This window comes from Chiroxiphia lanceolata, chromosome Z, assembly GCF_009829145.1.
Source record: "Chiroxiphia lanceolata isolate bChiLan1 chromosome Z, bChiLan1.pri, whole genome shotgun sequence".
Lineage (NCBI taxonomy): Eukaryota > Metazoa > Chordata > Aves > Passeriformes > Pipridae > Chiroxiphia > Chiroxiphia lanceolata.
In genome coordinates, this window is record NC_045671.1 from 67,356,957 (window position 1) to 67,376,937 (window position 19,981).

The 19,981-nt window shown below is 45.7% G+C and overlaps 1 protein-coding gene across 3 annotated transcripts in view; it reads right to left on the reverse strand.

Moving 5' to 3' along the window:
• Positions 1-9,955, reverse strand: part of GNE (glucosamine (UDP-N-acetyl)-2-epimerase/N-acetylmannosamine kinase) — a 33,092-nt gene extending 23,137 nt beyond the window's left edge. Inside the window, exon 1 of one of the 3 annotated variants that reach the window (XM_032675918.1) lies at positions 9,861-9,955. In XM_032675918.1, coding sequence (XP_032531809.1) covers positions 9,861-9,911 — 51 coding nt within the window. In that variant the 5' untranslated portion in view covers positions 9,912-9,955. Of the gene's footprint in view, positions 1-211; positions 391-890; positions 967-9,860 lie in introns of those variants that run through there. The other 2 variants (XM_032675921.1, XM_032675922.1) reach the window with 2 other exon arrangements.
• Positions 9,956-19,981: the final 10,026 nt, after the last annotated feature.

The window sequence follows — 19,981 nt, forward strand, 5'->3', positions numbered from 1 at the left end:
CCACTTCCCTGGGGAGCCTGTTCCAGGGCCCAACTACCGTCTGCATGAAGAACATTTTACCAACATCAAATCTAAACCTCCCCTGACACAACTTAAGGCCACTCCCTTGCTACCCACGTGCAGGGTCTGCGCTGGTACTCCCTCCCTTCTGCATCCCTCACAGCCCGGGGCAAACCCACGCCTGCACCCCCCGGACACCGCCCGAGCGCACCTTCCCACTGCAGGGGCTGCGGAATCCCGCACCCCTGGGACACGCACCTTCCCACTGCAGGGGATGCCTAATCCCGCACCCCCGGGACACGCACCTTCCCAGTGCAGGGCATGCCTAATCCCGCACCCTGGGACACGCACCTTCCCACTGCAGGGGCTGCGGAATCCCGCACCCCTGGGACACGCACCTTCCCAGTGCAGGGAATGCCTAATCCCGCACCCTGGGACACGCACCTTCCCACTGCGGGGGCTGCAGAATCCCGCACCCCTGGGACACGCACCTTCCCACTGCAGGGGCTGCGGAATCCCGTACTCCTGGGACACGCACCTTCCCACTGCAGGGAATGCCTAATCCCGCTCCCTTGGGACGCGCACCTTCCCACTGCAGGGAATACCTAATCCCTGGGATTAGGCTGTCCCCTGGGACACGCACCTTCCCACTGCAGGGGCCGCGGAATCCCGCACTCCTGGGACACACTCCCGCCCCCCTCCCGCTCCGTGCCGGCGCCAAGCGCATGCGCTGCCGGCGGGGCACTTCCATCCCGCTCCCGCTCCCGCCGCTCCCTCCCGCCCCCCGCTCGCTCTCCGGCGCGGCCCGCCCTGCCCCGGCCCGCATCGGCGGCGCGGTCTGCGCGACCCCGGCCCCTCCGGCTGTCGCGGAGGCTCCGCTTCCCGGTCACCTTTCCCCGTGCCGAGCCCGCAGGAAGACCCGCCTCGGCAGGAAGTGAGGAGCGGCTTCCCGCGGGCCGCGCCCCTCCCGCCGCGGGCCGGGGTCCGCTCGGCGGGGCCGGCCCCGCGCCCCCCCTGCGGCGGGCTGGGCCTGCGGGGCGGGAGCCGCGAGCGGCCCGGGCTGGCCGGGTCCCCGGAGGTGTCCGTAGGGGTCGCATGAAGGTTTGCCTCCGCAGAATCACAGAATCAATTAGGTTGGAAAACATCCCCGAGATCACCCAGCCCAGCCTGAGACTGAAGGACGTGATGTCGACCAGACCGTGGCACTGAGTGCCACGTCCACTCTTTCCTTAAACACCTCCACAGGGACGGTGACTCCACCACCTCCCCGGGCAATCCATTCCTGTACCTAAACGCCCTTTCCTGCCACGAAATTCTTCCTATTGTGAAGAAATCCTTCCTAACGAGAAACCGTATCCTTCAGTCAGGACAGCCTCATCCTGTCGGTTTATATATGGAATACCCCGCAATACATATCTGACCAGTCTAGTAAAAAACCTGCTGGATGATCTCACAGCTTCAGTGGGGACCGCTGTCATGTTCAGAGCTTTTACAGTGAGGGCTGTCAGAGAACTGCGGGGTTGCTGCAGGAGATGCACAGCGAGGACAGACCCAGCCCACAGCAGTGCACGGAAGAGCAAGGCAGGTTGCAGGTGCAGGCTGTGAGGAACTGCAGCCTGTGAGGAACCGCAGCCTGTGAGGAACTGCAGCCCTCCACAGTCAGAGCACCTGCCTTGTAGCTCATGACGAGTGCCTGGGTGTGATGCAGCATTCTGTGACTTCGGTGTTAATTCAGCCCAAGAGTGCCTGCATTTCTTTAATGATGACTTTGCTGGCACATGGCACAATCAAGAAAGCTGTTAAATGAGCTGTCAGATATGAGCTGGTCATCTCTGTGTTCCAGTTGACTATAAAAGTGATGTGGTTTGTTTTTTCAAGCTTGGGTGTGTTTTGGGGTCAAAATGCTCTCACATTAGTGAGATGACTGTGACTTGGATCCTACTTCAGTATCCTAGGCACCATGTGTAACAACAACAACTTGTGTCCCCTATATTCTGCTATGGAAACACCTAACTAAAACATTTTGGTAGCTGGTGTCTGACCATCCTAGTACAATGAGAATTCTTCACCCATTTTTATCCCTCTGATGGATCTCACATTTGTGTGGCTGACAGTCTAACGTGAGCCTTATATCTGAACAAGCCTGTGCAACAATCAGCTATTTGGTACCTGCACTTTGACACAGTTTTTTAGTCCAGATTTTATCTTCTTTCATCCATATAACATCTGAGAGCCTCAATTCCCTTCTACTTTCGCCCTTTAATTCGTAGAAAAATTAGCCATAAGAGTGACTCCTCTGTCCGACATAGAAAATAGATGCAAGGAATAGGATAGTTGAATTCCTGGCCTTTACCAGGGAGAAGAAGTTGACTTTTCCATCAGTTACAAATACTTGTTTAGAAAAGCTTTGAGAAACAAATACCGAAGTCTTCAATTTAAAAAAAAACAAAACAACAAGCTTAAAAAGGGATTATTAAAGCAAAAGCCCTTTAAAACTTGCTCTTGGGAATGTAAAATTATGAAGTGACCGTTTCCTGGAGAGCTAGAAAGAACATCTTATTGTGATGTTCAGAAAGTCCTCAGACAGCTATGGTTCAGTGAGTCATAACTCCTCAAAGACTCATTGAGAATATTGCAGCACGCCCACTTCTTAAATTACCAGGGATCTTCACTTGAAATACTGACCAAAGGTAGTAATAGCAACTGGGAGGCACCTTAGGTACAATTCATGTCCCATTTAAACTGTCTTCATTGTTCTCTGCATCACTAGATTTCCTTTATGCATATTGCACATTGGTTAAAAACCTACGTGCATTCTGGAAATGTCATTATCAGTTAATTTGAATTGTCTCCTGTAAATGCTTTCAAGTTATGATAAGCTCACCAGCATTATCTACAGCTGGTTTCACTGAAACAAAACGCTGAGGAAAGGCCTGAATCATATTTGAGCACGAGTGTATGGAAGTGTGAACACATGGACAGATTCTGATTTATACTTAGTACTATCACAGCTATGAGCAACTGCACTGAGAGTTAATTATTCTTACAAGAGCGTCAGTGCATCTCTTGATGTGATTTTTCTGGAAATGTTCTAATGGTGTTTCAGCATGTTGCAGCATAAGGTGCAGAAGATGGGAGGAAGTTTATGCTCTGTTTGGTTATTTCTCCCCCGCTGACCTCACATACTACATAAACAAGATGAAATTGATCTTGTACCTAAGTGAGCCCTGCTTCAAGTCTTTCCACCAGAGAGATAAATGCTATGCCGAAAGGTAAGATGGGAAAAGCCTCAGCCCATGATCAGCCTGTTCCAGTCAACCCTATGCTTTGCTGCTCAAAATCTCTAATGACACTCTAATGAAGAGGGCCTCTTGCCCTTGGGGAAGTAGTGGGGTTCCTCCTTGTGGCAGTAGTGGACTTCATCAGAGGACTAGGGTCTCAGTATCCAGATAATTCATTGGCCCTCTCCTTATAAAAAAGCTATGCAGAAATGGTAAAGGCCCTGCAGAGACTAAATAGACAGTAGTGCAAAAAGTGAGGGAAATGCTGGAGATGAGGAGCTTACTTTTTTAAAGAGAGGTCATATTGCTTAAGGTTTGAACAGAAGAACCAAGATCAACTGGTTTGGTTTGCAGCTGGCTTGGACTCATTGGAAAGCCATCCTGAAAGAGGTGAAAGGTGCTGAACTGGAACTGTCTGTGCATGACTATGTCCAGGAGATGGGCAGTGTGGACAAACAGAGTCAGTAGCACTCTGATCTTCTGCACTGGTTCTAAGCACTGTGTTACTTCTTCCCTCCTGAAAGCAAAGGAATATGACTTTTTAAATCAATATCTTTAATTACTTCTCTCCCTAACTCTTCGTTTATGTCCATTTTACTTATGTCAAAACAGCTGCTGAGTGTAAGAAAGTGAAAACTTATGATGAGCTTTTCAAAAGCAGCTGTCCACGTCAATTCTGTACTGTCCAGCCTAAAGCACCTGAAAGCAACTTCAGTTTTAAAGGTAAGGATCACAGTGCTTTCAGAAGAGCAGGTCCCTCTGGCACAGCCAAACCAACAACCTCTAAAGATTCTGGCACAGTAGTGCTCTGTGCTGCGAAGGCAAACCAGTATAAATATCCCTTATAGGAGAAGACCAAGTAACACGTACTACACGAGATAAGGAGAGTATAAACAGATACACACAGTAGGGAATGCATAACAAGTTTTCCCTTCCTGCATTTTCCTGGTTGTTCTTCTGTATGCTATGCAGTTAATAATAACTGTAAGCAACCACATCACAGCTTATATCTGATGTTCCAGAGAAATAGAAGAGATGACAATGACACAGATGCTACGCTGAGGGAAGCAGGGGGGTTTATTCTCTCCCCAGTCACAACACAGATCTCTCACATCTTTGCTCACTGTCTTACACTAACACCAAATGGGGATCTACATGTAGGTGAGACTGTTAGGCACAGAATTCCCAGCCAAGGCAGAGGAAATAAAAAACGATATGAAAATTTGTTGCCTGTCTTTCGGAAGATGCTGTCCAAAGACAAGCAATGAAAGGAGCTTTCTTCTGAGGAGTGGCTGAGGGAGCCTATACCACTCTACATAATACCTGAGAGGTTGTAGCGAGGTGGGGATCAGTCTCTTCTCCCAAGTAACAAGTGATAGCACAAGAGGAAATGGCCCCAAGGTGTGTGCCAGAGGAGGTTTATTATTGAATATTCAGAAATACTTATTCACTGAAAGGGTTATCAAGCATTGTAACTGGCTGCCCAAGGAAGTCCTGGAGTCCCCATCCCTAGAGGTATTTAAAAGATGTGTAGATGTGGCACTTAAGGACATGATTTAGTTGGACTTGGCAGTGCTGTGTTGGTGGCTGGACTCGATGATCTTAAAAGTTCTTTTCCAATCTAAATAATTCTATGATTCTATGTTACAATAAGGTGCATCAAAACCTGGGTAACAAGCAGAGTTGTGAATCTCATTGACATAACTAGGAATTATGTAATAATGAATATAATAATAAAAATAAATATAATAAATCTATTGTCTGTGTTACAATATAATTTCACTTGCCTATATCATATAAAATTTGAGTCAAGTGTGTCATAAGTAGCCAGAGTTGTAGGATGTGGTAGATGCATGGCATAAAAAAGCAACTTCCATTCTACGGGATTCCTTGCACAGGGGTGTGTGTGGAGTGGGATAATATCCATCTGAGGCTGGAAACAAAGCACTGCAAAAAGTGCTGGAAACCTCAAGAGAGTGTGTTTTTTTTCATTTCATTCAATCCCTAACAACTTGAGCCTTTATCTTAATTTCAGCTGAAAAAAAACCACCCACAAAATTTTTCTTTCCCACTCCCTCTCTAAAAATAACAAAACTGGCCCACTCTCTGCTGTCATTCTGTGACTCACTCTGCTTGTGTGATTGGTTTAATCCCTCAGAAGGGTCTGTTTTCTTTATTTGTAATAAAAGCTGTTAAGGTTATGGTTTGTCTTTCTTCTGAAGCTCCAGTCCTTGTTCAGTCCTGCTGGAATAACCACGATTGGTGCTGCTGAATGTTGACACACATCAGACATCCTCTGGGAAATCTAACTCAGTTCAACACACTCAAGCTGGCTTCAAACCAGTTGGTCTTGAACAGTGATGGCAGCCAAGGCTTTGGTGATTCTCGTGGTGTAATTCTTCCTCTTAGTGTGCTGTGCATCTAAAACCTGTGATCAGCAGACAACGTGGTTTGACTTGGGGGATGTTCCAAAAGGAATGAGTAGAGCTGCTGTACATATTCAGAGTATTTGGACATAAGCCAGCAGGGAACCAACTTGATTGGAAGCTGTCATCACTAGGTAAGACAGTGGGTAGGTTTGCCAAATACCAGATCCCAGGTTCCCACTCAGCTAGTGGTGGGAGAATTATTTGTTAGGCAAACCTGTTTGGGGAAACCACGCAAAGAAACAGCCAAGTTTGCAACAACCAAGCATGCAAATGCCTCTCATATACGGAAGTCCAGAAAGGAAGTTCTGTTAAGCTTTCTCAGTTCTGGTGATTAAGACTGCCTAATTTTTCTACTTCCAATTGACATGAAAGGTTGAAAAGAAAGTTAAATGTCTGGCAGGAAGGAGGAATATTGCACCAAACTCTGGCAGCTTGTCACTATTAATAAATACCTCCTGTGTTGTGAACAGGTCTAGAGATTCCTCTTTGCTCTTCTTGTCCAACTAGTGTTTTTGGTTTTCATCTCTCTTATCCCTTCTGAGGTTCTATGGCATCCTATCTGCATGCAGCTGTATTTTCAATGTGACCATCAGATGACAAATATTTGAAATATTGTGCCTTTGTTGATAATTGCTAATTTCTAATTTTAAGGGCTAATAATGCTACTAGAAAATTAAAAAAAAATCTGCTAGGCAAAGATCTAATGTCAGGACTAAACCTGTATTTACATCTTTTTTTCAATATTAAAATAATTACTTTTGTATGTAGTTTGTGGACTTTGGGTATTAACTGCATTAAGACAAAAAATTTGATAAAAGAAGAAAATGTGATTGCAAAGTTACAGTCACAGTACAAAACATATAGTCAGTTTACAGTTTTGAAGAGAGATGGGGAAATTCTGAGAGACAGAGAACATAAAATGGGCAAAGAAGTGTAGCTACCCTTCACTAAGTTTAAATCTTCCTGTCTTGGAAGCTTGTAACACACTAGGTATTATTAGATGAGTTATTAAAATGTCTTCTTTAATCATCTGACTTTCAGAGCAATCATAAATCCTAAACTATTACATGGCTACTATAATTTCCTGAAACAATTTCAGGTTTTCCATGTGAAGAATCTTGCAGAGAGGTAACGGAAAGCTCAAGCACCAGTCAAAAGTACAGTGGTACCAGGCATTACACAGAAGTACATATTTAATTTTGGGTCAAAATTAAAATGTCCTCATTTTTTGTTTGGAGTATCTATAGCCCTTATTTTCATTACGAGCAAGTCCAGAAACAGTTTTGTTTTTCCAAAGAAGAAACAAAAGTAAAGGAAAAGTAAAAACAAGGACACAATTTTAAAAGAGGTACTAACTCTTAAAACTCTTAAAAGAGTGCATAGAAAGCTTTTAACCAGCAAACCTTCTGTAAATATGCTTCACTTGGACAGTAAATCAGGATTTTGATGATGAAGAGCAAATCTTTGGAATGCAGGATGACATATAGGAAAAAAACCCCACAAAACAACCCACATAATAAATTGCCATTTGCTTCTTTCCTTCCTTCTTTTTGATACTTATCTGGGAAAAAAAGTCACATGAAGAGCATCTGAGTCAGCTGTTATTCTGGGATAGTCTCAGCTGGATTTGCTATCTATGTTATTTTATTAAAGCTTTGATTTAGTACTGGATGTTTTAATGAAAGATAGTTCAGAATTACAGAGAAATATAAGTAACTGCTAAAATATCCCCTGATTTTGCAGGAAGGGCAATTGTTCCGATACATGTTCTAACTTAACACACATCTCCATAGGCTCTGCTGTGTCCCTCCAGGAAAGAGCACACACTAGTATAAAGAGAGTAGCAGCCTATTTTCCCAAGGCCTTCCATGTGCCAGGGTAGAGGTTACTCAAAATCATATGTAGGAGGTTACTCAAAATCATATGGATACAGATCACTTTCTGACTGGCCTGGCTGCTGAGGCAGTATTTATAAGAAACTCAGCCTGAATGTCCCTGACATTTGGCTAATGAGAATCCATGTTGTGAGAGGCTCTCCCTTTTACTTTCCGTGTGTGTTTTGAAACCCTCTTGTCTCTGAAAGGCAGTTATGAAATACTAACATTTTAGCATGCTCTCATGCCTGTATTTTCTCATACAATGTTCTATGATCCATCTCAATCTTTTACAATGAAATTGTAGGAAAAAGCATACAATTCGACCAGGAATTTGATAAGGACGTTTTCATATTTTCAAAGCTAATTAATTAGTGGAAAAATCACTGTGGTTGGCTTCTACCACATGAAATCATGCTGGTTTATGGAAAAGATTACGGAGGTCCTTGACTCTGCCCTAGTGTCAATTTTACACAGTCCCCAGAAATCCCCCTTCCGCAAGCAGCACACTGTCGATGGGAATCAACTTTCCTTAATTATTTCCCTTAGTGTGGGCCACCAACCTTCTTACCAGCTAAAATTCTCCAGGTTGCAGGTAGACTTGTTAAGTGTGATGCACTTAAGGAGCAATGCAGCAGATGTGAGAAATCTTCTGGTATGAGACTGCTCCGAAGTCAAAAAGTCCACTTAGTTCTTGTGTACTAACATTCTAATTTAAAGTCTTGAGAGAGAGGCAAACATTCTGTAGTTTTCATCAGCACCTTTGATTTCCTTAATATGAACGGGAAGTTTTGATTATTTTCACTTTTGTCCCTGAGTTAGTTTACTCTTTAGCATCTGATGTACTGACATGGCGGTGTCAGGTTTGGACTCAGGGCACCAGAGGAAAACACTGCTACAAGAGGGCAAAACCTGTCAATTAATTTCTTACTTGAAAATAAGTACAACAGATATGTTTTCAGTGCTTCTGGTAAATCCATTTCTTTACAGCCTAAATCTGAATCCTAGGTGGTTGCCTTCACTGGTGAATATCCAAGCTGATATTTCTCAACACCTCCAGATTTCAGGGAGACCTGGTGCCAAATTTGAACTCAAAGCTGGCTGGGACACAAGAGGAAAGGGAGGATACCTAAAGAAACGCTTCAGAGAAAGAACTGCATGGTGAGACATTCAGACTCAAATGTAACGGGCCTTCTTTGCATAATAGGCACACATCTTTTGCTTTGTACTTTGGCAGACATCACTTCTTACGTGTCCTCACATCCTTCATGCATGCACAGAGCTATAGCCCCTGGTAGCTTAAAAGAGCCAACAGGCAGCCACAAAACCTGCTCTACAGGTGGCAAAGTGAACGGCCTGGGGCAACAGCATCAGCAGAACTGCTTCCTCCAGTGGGAGCGCTGGCCAAGGGGCAAGGCGTCCAGACTACCTCTGTGGGTCTTGGATTGCCCTTTGGTTCTCTCTCCAGAGCCACCTTCTCAGCCTTTCTGGACTTGCTGTCCTTCTCCTTGCTGTATGCCTCATCCTCTGCCTTCCCCTCAGTGTTGCATTGACTTCACGTGTTACCTGAATGCCTTCTGAAGAAACCTACCTGAAAAATGACCCCACAGAGCTTAACTTGCCTTGTTATCCTGCCTGCATTCATGTCTCTTCTCCCAAAACCTGTCCACATTCTGCTTGAAAGTGAATCCTTGGAGGGTGCACGCCTTTCTTCCCACTGTGCCTGTACAGCATCTGGCATGGTGGGGGCATTCCTCATTGACACAGGTACATCAGCAAAATAAAACTGATTAACAATGCCAGAACCCTGCCAAGACCACCCTCCAGGTAGTGCCCCAATGTGAGTGAGTCTAATTTTTCACCTCCCAAATAACAGTCAAGACAGTCACAGTGACAAGGAACAGAGCGCTAGCTTTGGGAAGGTCACCGGCTTCCCACAGCTTGCTATGGACTGGATAATGACAGGAGAATCCAGAAAGAATGGGCACAAATGGGCAACCATTTAGCACCGGTCTCCCGAGAACTTCTGAATGCCCAGCACATCAGCCGGCACGGCCCCAAATCCCGTGTGCCTGATGGAGGAACGGAGGTACGGAGGCGGGTCCCGCGTTGGCCCTGGAGACGGCGCCTGCCGTGACACCCTCTCCCCGAGCGGGCAGGGCAGCTGCCTCCCGGGCTGAATTCCCACCTCGCCCTCCCGCGCAGAGCTGCCCCCGTGCCTGCCCCGGCCGCCGCCCCGCCCGCCCCGCCGGGCCCTGCGGGCACCGCTCACTTACGTGGGGGCCGCGGGCCAGCGGCTCCCGGCGCAGCGGCGCGTTGGTCCCCATGGCAGCCGGCGAGCCCCCGCCGCCCAGACCCTTCCCCGGGCGGCTCTGCCGCTGCCGAGCCGGGGCCACGCCGCGGGAGAGGCACTCGGGGCTGGGAACACGCCGGGACCGCCCCGCAAGCGCCGCCCTCCGCCGGGAGGGGTCCGCGCGCGGCCGTGGAAGGGCCCGGGGATGTCGGGCTGTGCGGGGACTTCCCGGCTGTGCCGGGGTGGTCCGGGCGTGCTGGGACCCGAGGCTTTGGCACTGCGTGCGCTAAGGCCGTGCCGGCATCCCTGCAGGGCGGCGTGGGGAGCGGGGTCTGTGCTCAGCGTCCCCCCGGTATTGCCTTCTGGTGGCCTCCTGTGTCTCAGGGAGCCGTTCCCCTGCTGGGTATCCCCAGGCACAGAGGAGAGGAGAGGCCTCTCTGTGAACTTTACCCTCTAATAGCCGTGACACCTTGCGAGTTTTAACATCACCAAGACTACCAGGGTCTGGTCAGAACAACAGGAACCTGAGGCTGCCTCAAGGCAAGGAACTTGGGAAGTGTGTAATGCGTCGAGCACGTGAGTCTTCCAAAGGTCTGAAAGACAGCAGCAGTCAGAACTTCACAAGTGTGGTCCCAGCTTCTTCTTGTCTTCAAGACAAGACCGTGTCTTGCTTGTCTTACTTGTAGCTTTACCTCTGACCCCTTTCAGGTCCTGGGGCCTCCATGTGTGCTCTGTCCCCATGTGTGACTGCCCAAGCCCTGCAGTCACCCTTTTCATGCAGAGGCCCAAGCTGCTCTAGACACTTGTGTGACCCCTGACTTTCTGGGTCGTCTTGGAGTACTTGCAGTTCTTTCCTGACTGCTGTTTGAATTCTGACATATGGGCCTTCGTGTTTGCAGGGAAATTATTTGTCTCCAGCCATTCTCTCCTTTCCTGCTTGTTTTTCCTGGAACGCAGATGTTCAACGTATCCTATAAATTTATAGCAAAACTCTACTCCGATAAGCAGGTCAGTATAGAGCACCTGTGAATTTTACTGACTGGCATTTCCTCTGTGACCAGGCTTATGCCTATATGCAAACAATTCAAGAGCAGTGGCCATGACTATTGCTGTGATTTTTTTTTTTAACCTGAGATCAATGTACTGTGCTGGTATCTGTTTTGATTCGTCCCTTTATAGCCACGGCGGCTCTTAATTTTTTGCGTTTTGTTAGCATAGTGTATCTCCAAGGCAAGTTGCTAAATAAAGCATCAAAACAAAAGCAATGACCATAAAGCAGCAACAAATGACTTCGAAAGGGTGGGCAATTGTAGAATTGGTGAACGAGGAGGAATTTTGTTAGTTTGCTGTGAACTGTATACTGTATTTTTCCCTCCCTTTTACACACATCTTGCAGATCTGTGTGATTCTTCTTTCAGTATATTGTAACTGTGAGTTCTTTTGCTGTTTTCTGCTTTCTTTGTCTCAGAAAAATACCTAAATTTTTCTGTCTGCAATCTGATTCTGAAACTCACCTGCATTACACTCTGTTCTGCTGAAGTTACCTCCTGCACTCATGTATTTGCAGCTCTTACTGCTTGTCAGCATTGATACATTCGATTAACAGGTTTTCTTCTCCCAGAGCTGCATTATGCGTGTGTATATGTGTATGCAACACATAAATATATATGTAGGTGTATGGTTTTTAAACGCCTGTCAGTTGTGGGAGAAAACAAGCTGTATTCAAATTTCCCTGTATCAGGTACTTGGTTTCTCAAATGACTCCATTATTGACAAAAAAGGACATTACATTTGGAGCTTGAGCCTCTATTTTTTCCCCTGGGACAACATTACTAGAAAGAAAAGCCCAAATTCCCTTGACTTTCTCTAAAACCAATTTCCTTCTTACTGTACTTTTCCACTTTTGAAGACATTTGTTATCTTTCTTCTAGAAGTCTCACTGATCTTTTGTCCGATTTGGGCCCTTCACTTCCTACTCCAATGGTGATTAATACACTTGCCAGATGGACCTTTGTGGAAGATTTACATCTTCCAGGAACTGTGTCTGTTGGGCTACAGGACTCTGTCTTTTTCTCTTCCTGAAGCTTAGCAAAAGCAGGAGCCCCAGAGTACGGGATGTCGGCATGAGACATAATTGAGTCTGCTCTGAAAACTAACCAACTCCTTCACACAAATGAGCACACCTCAGCGCTTGTAAAGACAGTCAAGTGTTCTTGTCCTGGTCCCTTGTGCTATATGAGTTGTACTGGTGTTTTACCCAAAGTGCAAGGAATATAGGCACTCCTTCTCTGCACAAATGACAAATGGAGAGGGTTGTGTTCTCCTTAATCTTCAGTAGGCTTGTGAGTCACCTCAGGTTGTACAAGTTATTTGGGACCTGGGTGCCTATCTTCTCACACAAAACCAGACCTTCAGGTGTCATAACTGGCCTTGCCTTCTGGCCTCTCCTTTAGGGTACAAGTCTTGGCAAAACATTGTTGCCCAATGTCAACTCAGTCTACAGTCTAAGAAAATTATTGAATTTTAAGTAAAATATCGATCAATTTTTATCAATTTGGCAGAAGTTTCAGTTTGTCCCCCTCTGCCTCTCCTTTGATGAGACCAGAAACTTGGGAATGGCAATAACCCCAGTCAGTGGGATGTTCTGAGGAAGAGATTGCACTCAGACTGAACTGCCTGTGTTGCTGGCTAGGTCGGGCAGCTGACAGAGCTGACAGCAGCGTAGCTGCTTGGTAATGAAGGGGGAATAAAAAAGACTTTGTCTCTGTACAGTTGTATGTGATACTAAAATGAGTATAGTGATATATAGGATATACACTGATGACTTCAGACATCCGTGCCTGTTCTCCACACACCTTCATCCTGTTGGAAGGGAGGTAGCACCACCCTTTTCCTGCTAGTATTGCCTGGGCTTTCAACAACATTTTACAGGTTCACTTGATCTCCTTTTGGCAGTTTATACAGTCTGGAGTTTTCTGCCCTGCCCAAGTGAGGAGGCATTAGGTGTGGAGGAAGCTGAAATGTGGACGTGGAAGGTTTGCAGGATATTTTTTTCTGCTCCTGTGTGGGGATTCAGAGCCCTGAGCCAGTATTACAGGAAGCTGAGAGTAAATCTTAAGTCCTCTGACCCCTTCTAGGATATATTTACATCTCTCTGCTTTGGGGCAAGGAGGGATAGAAGGCGCTTTTCAAGCAATCTCTGAATAAACAATTAACCTTGGTATACTAGATTTTCTTGTTCTACCCTCCTTTATTTGCCTCCAGGCAAGCGCGTGAAGGAAGTCCACTCAGAAAAGAGCAGACACTCATGTGGCCTCACTTAAAAAATGTCACCACAAACACTGGAGGAATTCAGTATAATAGTTAGGACAGTAGTGTTGCTGAAGGAGAAAGGAAGGGTCTGAACTTCCAGAATGACATGAACAGAGGTAGTTTCTAGCAACCACTGCAGTGAGGGACTGTGGACGACTCAGGCCAGCTGGGGCCTTCCCCTGGTCCTTTTCATACACTATGTAAGTGCCTGACCAGACTGACAGAAGTGGAAAATGGATCCTGGACCCAGAACAGCGGGGACTCCGGGTCAAGAGGGAGGTGAATGAGAAAGCTCTGTGTGGAAAAACACTAGGCTTGTAGGCTTAGTAAGACCCAGTATTTTGATCAAATTGAAACAGATGATGATTCAAAAGTCTTACTGATATTTAAAAAAAGATCAGTGCTTCACCTAAAAGTCCAAGCACGGTAAAGGCCCTTGAGTTTCTATAGCTAGTGGCATACAATGTGGTGAATGTGTAATATATTTAGTTATTAAAAATAATAGCATTACTCTGCTAGTAGGAGCAACATCACATTTCTTTACATGTTCACAGCCTGTTCCAAAAACACTCAGTGAAGTCAGATCTTACTCCTGAGTCATGTTTTGGCTAAATCCTCCATTGTAATCCCAGTGATGTGGCTGTATGTAACCAGGTTCTTGGGTAATGGTTTAGTGCACAAGCTATGTGGTGCCAGAGGAAAGCATGTTTACTCCTGCTTTTCTAATTTCAAAAGCTTCAAACGCTGCAGTACCTGAGGGATCCTGCATGGATGGAGTTCAGTGAAGTATTTGTAAGCTGATCATCTTCTGACTGTTCAGACAGAAATGAATTGCAATCCCTGTGACATTCTCGTGAAGCAGGAGTCTGGAAGCACTAGGTTTGTGCAGCTAAGTATGTATGGAAGCAGGGTGGAGGTGGGATTCATTGGACATGGCATGAGATGTTTAGCTAGAAAACAAGAAAGGCCCATCTGGTGTTCTGTATTTAAAAAAGATCACATTTGACTTACAGGCTTTTATCTGGGGATATTGCAGATCCCTTGGTGACTTAGATTGACACTTGCTTTGGTGCTAGAGAAGAGAAATGAGAGCAACAGATATTTCGAGGAAGATGAGTGATTAGCTCCAGGAAAGTCATGTGGATCTCAAAGTTCTCTAAGGTAGCCTGTGACCATATACAGGAGTCATGGGATCTAATTAATCTTTCAGGAAAGAGATCCATGTGACTGTTAGGCCAGCTCAGATTTGATTTTTTGGCAGAAAAGAGCCCTTGGTTGTTTTGGACAGAACATCTCTGTTAGAAATGGTCCTCAGACAACCTCTGCCCTTAACCAAATTTGGGAAAAATACCTTTACCTGCCTTCTACCGCCATGCTGTGATGGGATATAGCAGAGGGACCAGTCAAGACTCAGCACTTCCCAATAAACCCTGGTTCTTCACAGAGCTGGCTGTTTATGAACACATCACCATGGTCAGGTATCTGAGCATGAGGAGTTCTGGCTGGTGCTCTCTCTCAGAGCTCCCTGTCATGTCTTTCCTGACAGAGCAGTGAGAGGCACAAAGTGCTTCTGTCCCAAGCCTCAGAGAGATGCCTGCTCACCCTTGTGTCAGCATATGTCTAGGTTTGAAAGTTGCCCTGGGAAGATTTAGCCAGCTGCTTTGGTATGATCCTGACAACTGCTCTGACCTTGTGCTTGGTCAGAGCAGAGGAAACATCATGAGCTTTTCTTCCACAGCTCGAAATACCTGAGCAGCAGAGGACAGCTAAGGGCCAAAGTGCACAGGTTTTTTTCTTAATAGCAGGTAGACAAGAGAAAAAACATGCTTCTATCAGAAAGCATCAGTGATCCAAATTTGCATGGGTCTTTGAAGAACAGTGGTCACTCCACAGTTAGCAATGAGCCTCCTCCCAGCCCTATCTGGAAAGTGTCATGCTGAGCAAACACAGGCATGGATAAGAAACAACCCTTCCTATTCTCCTATTCTTGCTGCTTAACTGAGTTGTTGATGCCAGTGAATTTGTGCACTTTCCCAGCACTTGGGAACAATCAAAACAATCTCGCTTGGGTGCCGAGTAACAAACCAAGGAGTTCTGAGTTGGACATGGGAGACTGAAAATGCCATTGATGTATTGCCAACAGTCAGAAAGCAAGCCTGTGCCTTCCTCTTCTTAATCTGTGTTCAGTAAATGATGTCTTCCCCATGGACACAGTAGGACTGCTTGCTTGTCAAGCATGGTAGAAATTAATTTGTGTAAATGTGAGACTGGGCAAAAGTCTGAAGGAAGGAGGATTTAGTACTCATCTTGTTGGAAGAGACTCAGATTAGGGAATACTTAACTAAATTAGACGTACCTGAGGCCATGGGCCCTGATGATATGCACCCATGAGTGCTGAGGGAGCCGGCAGGTATCGTTGTGAGGCCACTCTCAATTGTCTTTGAATGGTCATAGTGACTGGGAGAGGTTCTTGAGATCTGAAGGAAAGAAAATGTCATTCCTGTCTTGCTTGTTCGCAAGGAGGACAAGAATGAGTATCTGGGGAACTGCAGGTCAGTCAGCCTCATCTTGACTTATTAGACAAATGGACTGAGTGCATCCTCAGCTAATTTGCTGATGACATCAGCCTAAGTGGTGTGGTTGACACACCAGAGTATGAGATGCCTTCAAAAGGGACCTGGACAAGCCCAAGAAGTGGGCCTATGGGAATCTCAAGAGCTTTAACAAGACCAAGTGCATGGTGCTGCACCTGGGTTGGGGCAACCCACGGTATCAGCACAGGCTGGGGATGAACAGATCGAGAGCAGCCCTACTGAGTAGGACCCGGGGGTGCTGCTGGGTGAGAGGCTGGACATGACCCAGCAATGGGCACTTACAGCCCAGAAAGCCAATTGTGTCCTGGGCTGCATCAAAAGCAGTGTGGGTGGCAGGGTGAGAGAGGGGATTCTACCCCTCTACCCTTCTCTTGTGAGACCCCACCTGGAAAACTCTGGGGTCCAGCTCTGGGTTCCTCAGCACAGGAAGGACATTGACCTGCTGGAGCAAGTCTGGAGAAAGGCCACCAAGATAATTAGAGGGATGGAGCACCTCTCCTAGGAGGAAAGGCTGAGAGAACTGAGATTGTTCAGCCTGAAGAAGAGAAGGCTTTGGGGTGACCTAATTGTGTCCTTCCAGTGCCTAAAGGGAGTCTACAAAAAAGTCAGAGAGGGACCTTTTACAAGAGCACATAGTGACAGGACAAAACAGAATAGCTTCAAACTGAAAGAGAGTAGGTTTAGACTAGCTGTTAGGAAGGAATTCTTTACCCTGGGGGTGTGAAGCACTGGAGCAGTTGCCTAGAGAAGCTTTGGATACCCCAACCTTGGAAGTGTTCAAGGCCAGGCTGGATGTGGCTCTGAGCAGCCCGATCTAGTGGAAGGTGTCCCTGCCAACAGCAGGGGGTTGGAACTGGGTGATATTTAAGGTCTCTTCCAACCTGTTCTGTGATTCTATATCTCCTGATATGATGGTGAAACAACTTTCAGGAAAATATTCATTCCTGGAAAGAAGGTGATTGGGATTAGTCAGCATGCATATACAAAGAGGAAGGGCTGCTTAATGAAGTCGATAACCTTCAATGATGAAACCAGTCATTTGGTAGATGAGGGGAGAGCAGTAGATGTTGCCTGCCTTGGCTTTGGTAAGGCTTTTGACACTGTCTCCCCTAAGATCCTTTAAGCTGCTGACATATGGGACTGATGAGCAGACAGTGTGGTGGACTGAAAACTGGCTGAATGGCTGGGCCCAGAGGGTAGTGTTCAGTGGCATGAAGTTTGAGGCCAGTAACTAGTAGTGCACCCCAGTCAATACTGTGTCCAATACTCTTTAAACATCTTCATTCATGATCTGCACGACGGAACACAGCACAGCCACAGCAAGTTTACTGATGACACTAAACTGGGAGGAGTGGCTGATACTCCAGAGGGTTGTGCCGCTGTTTAGTGGGACCTTGACCTCATAAGGTTTGGCCAAGGGAAGCGCAAAGTCCTCCATCTGGGGAGAAATAGCCGGATGTAGTCATATATGCTGTAGGCCAATAGGCTGGAAAAAACAGCTTTGCAGAAAAGGACCTGAAGTCCTGGTGGACAACAAGTTGAACATGAACTATCAATGTGCCCTTGTGGCACTGTAGCTGAATTGTACCCTGAGCTATATTAGAAGTGTTGACAGCAGGCTGAGAGAGTGATATTTCTCCTCTATTCAACACTAGTGAGGTCACATCTGGAGTACTGTGTGGAGTTCTGAGCTCCTGAGTACAGGAGTGATACGGAGCTGCTGGAGAGAGTCCAGTGAAGGGCGATGAAGATGATTAAGGACCTGGATTAACTTTCATATGAAGAAAGGCCAATAGAGCTAGTGTACTCTCTCAGAGAAGGCTCAGTGGGAACTCTCATCAATGGATACAAATATCTGAAGGGAAGGCATAAAGAAGACGTAGCCAGGCTCTTTTCAGTGATGCCCAGTGACAAGCAATGTGCACAAACTGAAACACTTGAGGTTTCCTACAAGCATCAGGGAACACTTTTTTTCTGTGAGGGTGATCAAGGTGATAGAATCTTCCACTTTGGAGATCTTCAAAGGTCATCTGGGCATAATCCTGGCAACCAGGATTGGATGGCCTTGTTTTAGCAGGATGGGTGGACCAGAATACCTCCAGAGATTGATTCCAACCTCAGCCATTCTAAGATTCTATGATTAGTGTTGTAAAATATTGAAGACATGTAAAAGATCCTACTGGTCATGTACTGGCAGCTGCAGGCCATGAGGGATGCTTAAAGGTCTTTAAAATTATATCAGATGCCTATATTTAAATGCCTGAATTACTTCTTGGCATGTCTTGGCAGTAACTTCTCCACAGAGCAAACATGTTCCACTCAGTGTCGTATCTGTGGAGGGGCAGGATCAGGATGTGGATCCTGTTGAACAGGAAGAAGATATTTGTATTACTGGTATTGGCTTGTTTGGTGAAATGACACATCACAGAAATTCTTTCTTTTTTTTCTCAAGGATGAACTTTTTAGATTTTTTTTTTCAATTTCTTTTTCTTGGTCAGGTTTTGATTCTGTTGTTTGGCGGTTTGTGTACTTGTAGGACTGGGTGTGTGCTTAACTTTTGTGGTGGCAAGGGACACTTCGAAACATGTGGCCTCAAGTATTAAAGTAGGAAGGGTGTGGGAGCTTAAGTACCTTTATAGAATTGGCCTTGCTCCTTGATATTTCAGAGGTGGAGATTACAGTCTTGGTGGTCCTGAGCCAAGTGCTTGGGACATAGTGTTTTTGGAGAGGTCTGCATCAGGAGACTTTGATAGAAGTTTTGAAATCAGGGTTGGGCACTTCTGTCTTTGAGCTGAAGACCTAGGCTTGGAGTCCATTTGGGATTTGGGATAGCAGGAAAAAAACCTCTTTATTGACGAGAGAAAATTTTCAGGATTGTCCTACAGTTGCCTACAGGCACTCTATCTTTACATCCCAAATCACCTGCAATCTTATCCTACCTGTTTCTGATTGTAAGCTAGACTAAAACATAAACCTACCGGAACAGATACCCTTTGTATCCCATTGTACTGGATTCTTCTCTGTGGAGAAATTTAGATTGTTGTTTGATTTTTTTTTTCCTGGTGCAAACTATGATTGACAGGATAGCCTTGCTTTCAAGACCATTTTTTACTGCCCCAAAACCAAAAGGCCTAATTCTGTCATGAGAGTCTAAGTGAGGATCTGAAATGTGTTGGATCTGAAATGTGCTGGATTTACACCTACAACAGATCTTTGAAAATCCAGGGGTAGGAAAATAAGATGTAAATTATGCAGATTTCCTATATATAATGGATAGAGTAGAAATATTTGTGGGCATCACAGAAGGGAACATACAGAGCCAAATTCAAAGGAGTATTTATTAAGGCAGTTTTCCTTTGAAGGCAAAAAGGCAGAGCCATCTTCTTGCAAGTCACTGTTCTTGCATTAAATGCAAGAGGAACAACACAGATTGTACTGTGTGAGAGCAGCCCTGAAGGTGTGTTCATACTTTATGTTTGAGATGAACAGGGGACAGAGCGGGACTTTTTGTTCTTGGCAAATATATTTGCCAGCTGTGTGGCTGACACTCTTCTGCAAAGAAAAGACAAAGATTGCTTACGTACTGAAGCTAGGTTTTTTTAGTTCACCGGATGAACAAGTGAGATCCCTACTTACATCAGCACTTTGTTTACCCAAAATCACATGATGCTGTACCAGAAAAGTCCTTTTGTATCAGTGCAGCTCTGTGAACATGCCATACACTTGTACTCCTTTTGCTCCAAGAGCAAGATGTGGTATTTCAGTAAAAACTCAGAACTGTGAGACAGCTGAACCCCTCCCATGGTATTTAACTGCTTTGTTAATAATACTCTCTTTCATTAATGCTCTTTGGCACACTCCTGCCCTCAGAGCTGCCCCCACTGAACTGCGTGAGATCTTACCTGCCTGGGCCACAGAGAGACAGGAAGGCTCTGGAGGACATTCTAGTTTATGTTCTGTTCTTACTGGATTTTTATTCCAAGTGAGGACCCTAGCAGACCTCTTTCTTTAGGTGAGGCCAGCAGCCTGACATAGAGGAAGGGTTTAGGAAGCAGAAATGTAGTGTAAAAGTGACATCTCTTTCACAAATTTTACAGTAATGTTCAGTGCAGTACAGACCTGAACACCAAGAGTCCTGAGGTAAATTCCCTTCTAAGCCTTCAAAGCAGACTCTTTTCTCAGTGCCTCAGGGCGTCCA